Below are 3,401 nucleotides of genomic sequence, written 5' to 3'. Positions count from 1 at the left end.
GCAACCATTCCTGCCCCTGTGAAATCCATGTCTCCATTATGGCCACAACATCATAGTTCCAAGTGCTGATCCATGCTCTAAATTCATCACTCTTATTCCTTGTATTGAAGCAGACACACTTTAACCCACCTCTTTGCCTTATCAACTGTGTACCTTTCCTGACAGACTCTCTGCATTCTATATCTGCTTGTTCAAAACTACCTTTTCCTCTGATCTGTAGCTTTGGTTCCCATCCCCCTGTCAAACTAGTTTAAACCCTCCCAAAGTGCTCTAGCAAATCTCCCGCCCAGCCCGTCCTTCATGCACAGGTCCCACCTTCCCCAGAAGGTACCCCAATGGTCTACATATCTGAAGACCTTCCCCCTGCACCAGCCCAGTAGCCATGTGTTTAGTTGCACTTGTTCCCTGTTCCTTGCCTCACTGGCACGTGGCACTAGTAGTAGCCCTGAGATTACTACTCTGCTCGTCCTGCTTTTTAGCTTCCAACCTAACTCCCTGAAGTCACTTCATATATCCTCGACCCTTGTCCTAGTGATGTCATTGGTGCCAATGTACATCATGACTTTTGGCTGGTCATTCTCCCCCTTCAGCATCCTGTAGACTCGATCAGAGACATCCCGAACCCTGGCACCTGGGAAGCAGCATACCTTCCAGGAGTCCCGTTCGCGAACACAGAATCTCCTGTCCGTTCCTCTCACTATTGAGTCTCTGACCCCCAGCGCTTTTCTATTTTCCGCCCTTCCCTTCAGAGCCACAGAGCCAGGTGCTCAGAGATCCAGCCACTATGGCTTTCTAGAACTCTCTGCCTGAAAGGGTGGTAGAGTTTGGCACCATTAAGACATTTAAAATTTAGATAAGCGCTTGAAATGTCACAAGGAAATGGGGCAAGTGCCACAAAATGGGAGTGGAATAGACAGATATTTAATGACGAGCACAGGCACAATAGGCTGAAGGGCTGCTTTTAGTGCTGTAAACACTCCTGTAACTAACTCTTCCAGTGTTTTATTCTGTGTCTATCCCCCATACTATCCCTGTTGTGAAGTGTTATTCAGGACAGTGTTATAAGGAGTTTTACTTTCAGTTTTAAAGAGGAGAGGGACTTTTACTCTGCATCTAATCACCAGCGGTGCCTGTTCTGGGAGGCTGCCAGATTAGTGCCCAGAATGTACATTCAAACAGAGCGTCCTGGAGAACAAGCCCCTTCCATATAAGTGAATGGCAAACCTGAAGTCAGGGTCTCACTCACCGCAGTTGCATTCCCTCCCAATTGCATGCACCGCAACTGAAACCAGTTCCAATTCGAGTCAAGCTCAGTTGATCTGCAGAAATACAGCAAAACATAGCATTAATGTCAAGGTCAATATATGTTGGTGAGAACAGGCTCGCTGCGCCAGGGGCCGCAGCCCAGCAACAGGCTCGCTGCGTCAGGGGCCACAGCCCAGCAACAGACTCGCTGCGTCAGGGGCCACAGCCCAGCAACAGACTCGCTGCATCAGGGACCACAGCCCAGCAACAGGCTCGCTGCGTCAGGGGTCGCAGCCCAGCAACAGGCTCGCTGCGTCAGGGGTCGCAGCCCAGCAACAGGCTCGCTGCATCAGGGACCGCAGCCCAGCAACAGGCTCGCTGCGTCAGGGGTCGCAGCCCAGCAACAGGCTTGGTGCGTCAGGGGTCACAGCCCAGCAACAGGCTCGTTGCGTCAGGGGTCACAGCCCAGCAGCAGGCTCGCTGCGTCAGGGACCACAGCCCAGCAACAGGCTCGCTGCGTCAGGGGTCACAGCCCAGCAACAGACTCGCTGCGTCAGGGACCACAGCCCAGCAACAGGCTCGCTGCATCAGGGATCACAGCCCAGCAACAGGCTCGTTGCGTCAGGGTCCACAGCCCAGCAACAGACTCGCTGCGTCAGGGACCACAGCCCAGCAACAGGCTCGCTGCGTCAGGGGTCACAGCCCAGCAACAGGCTCGTTGCGTCAGGGTCCACAGCCCAGAACATGCTCACTGCATCAGGGGCCAGAGCCCAGGAACATGCTCACTGCATCAGGGGCCAGAGCCCAGGAACATGCTCACTGCATCAGGGGCCAGAGCCCAGGAACATGCTCACTGCATCAGGGGCCAGAGCCCAGGAACATGCTCACTGCATCAGGGGCCAGAGCCCAGGAACAGGCTCACTGCATCAGGGGCCAGCCCAGGAACAGGCTCAGTGCATCAGGGGCCAGAGCCCAGGAACAGGCTCACTGCATCAGGGGCCAGCCCAGGAACAGGCTCAGTGCATCAGGGGCCAGAGCCCAGGAACAGGCTCACTGCATCAGGGGCCAGCCCAGGAACAGGCTCAGTGCATCAGGGGCCAGAGCCCAGGAACAGGCTCACTGCATCAGGGGCCAGCCCAGGAACAGGCTCAGTGCATCAGGGGCCAGAGCCCAGGAACAGGCTCACTGCATCAGGGGCCAGCCCAGGAACATGCTCACTGCATCAGGGGCCAGAGCCCAGGAACAGGCTCACTGCATCAGGGGCCACAGCCCAGGAACAGGCTCACTGCATCAGGGGCCAGCCCAGGAACAGGCTCAGTGCATCAGGGGCCAGAGCCCAGGAACAGGCTCACTGCACCCGGGGCCAGAGCCCGGGAACAGGCTCACTGCATCAGGGGCCAGAGCCCAGGAACATGCTCACTGCATCAGGGGCCGCAGCCCAGGAACAGGCTCACTACATCAGGGGCCAGAGCCCAGGAACAGACTCGCTGCGTCAGGGACCACAGCCCAGCAACAGGCTCGCTGCATCAGGGATCACAGCCCAGCAACAGGCTCGCTGCGTCAGGGGTCACAGCCCAGCAACAGGCTCGTTGCGTCAGGGTCCACAGCCCAGCAACAGACTCGCTGCGTCAGGGACCACAGCCCAGCAACAGGCTTGTTGTGTCAGGGGCCACAGCCCAGCAACAGGCTCGCTGCGTCAGGGGCCACAGCCCAGCAACAGGCTCGCTGCGTCAGGGGTCACAGGTACCAGGAACAGGCTCGCTGCGTCAGGGGCCACAACCCAGTAACAGGCTCACTGCATCAGGGGTCACAGGTACCAGGAACAGGCTCACTGCATCAGGGGTCACAGGTACCAGGAACAGGCTCACTGCATCAGGGGCCACAGCCCAGCAACAGGCGCACTGCATCAGGGGCCGAAGCCAAGGAACAGGCTCACTGCATCTGGGGCCGCAGCCCAGGAACAGGCTCACTACATCAGGGGCCGCAGCCCAGGAACAGGCTCACTGCACCAGGGGCCGCAGCCCAGGAACAGGCTCACTGCATCAGGGGCCGCAGCCCAGGAACAGGCTCACTGCATCAGGGGCCGCAGCCCAGGAACAGGCTCAGTGCATCAGGGGCCGCAGCCCAGGAACAAGCTCACTGCATCAGGGGCCAGA

At 58.0% G+C, this 3,401-nt stretch overlaps 1 protein-coding gene across 1 annotated transcript in view; it reads right to left on the bottom strand.

Annotated features, from left to right (window-relative positions):
* arfgap2 (ADP-ribosylation factor GTPase activating protein 2) overlaps positions 1 to 3,401 on the bottom strand; it is a 58,456-nt gene that overhangs the window by 48,329 nt on the left and 6,726 nt on the right. The window contains exon 3 of the mRNA XM_043706325.1: positions 1,247 to 1,319. Within this exon, the coding sequence (XP_043562260.1) occupies positions 1,247 to 1,319 (73 nt within the window). The remainder of the gene's footprint in view (positions 1 to 1,246; positions 1,320 to 3,401) is intronic.

This window comes from Chiloscyllium plagiosum, chromosome 16, assembly GCF_004010195.1.
Source record: "Chiloscyllium plagiosum isolate BGI_BamShark_2017 chromosome 16, ASM401019v2, whole genome shotgun sequence".
NCBI classification, from domain to species: domain Eukaryota; kingdom Metazoa; phylum Chordata; class Chondrichthyes; order Orectolobiformes; family Hemiscylliidae; genus Chiloscyllium; species Chiloscyllium plagiosum.
The sequence above is the reverse complement of the archived record's forward strand: the minus strand, read 5'-3'. Positions and strand labels throughout refer to the sequence as shown.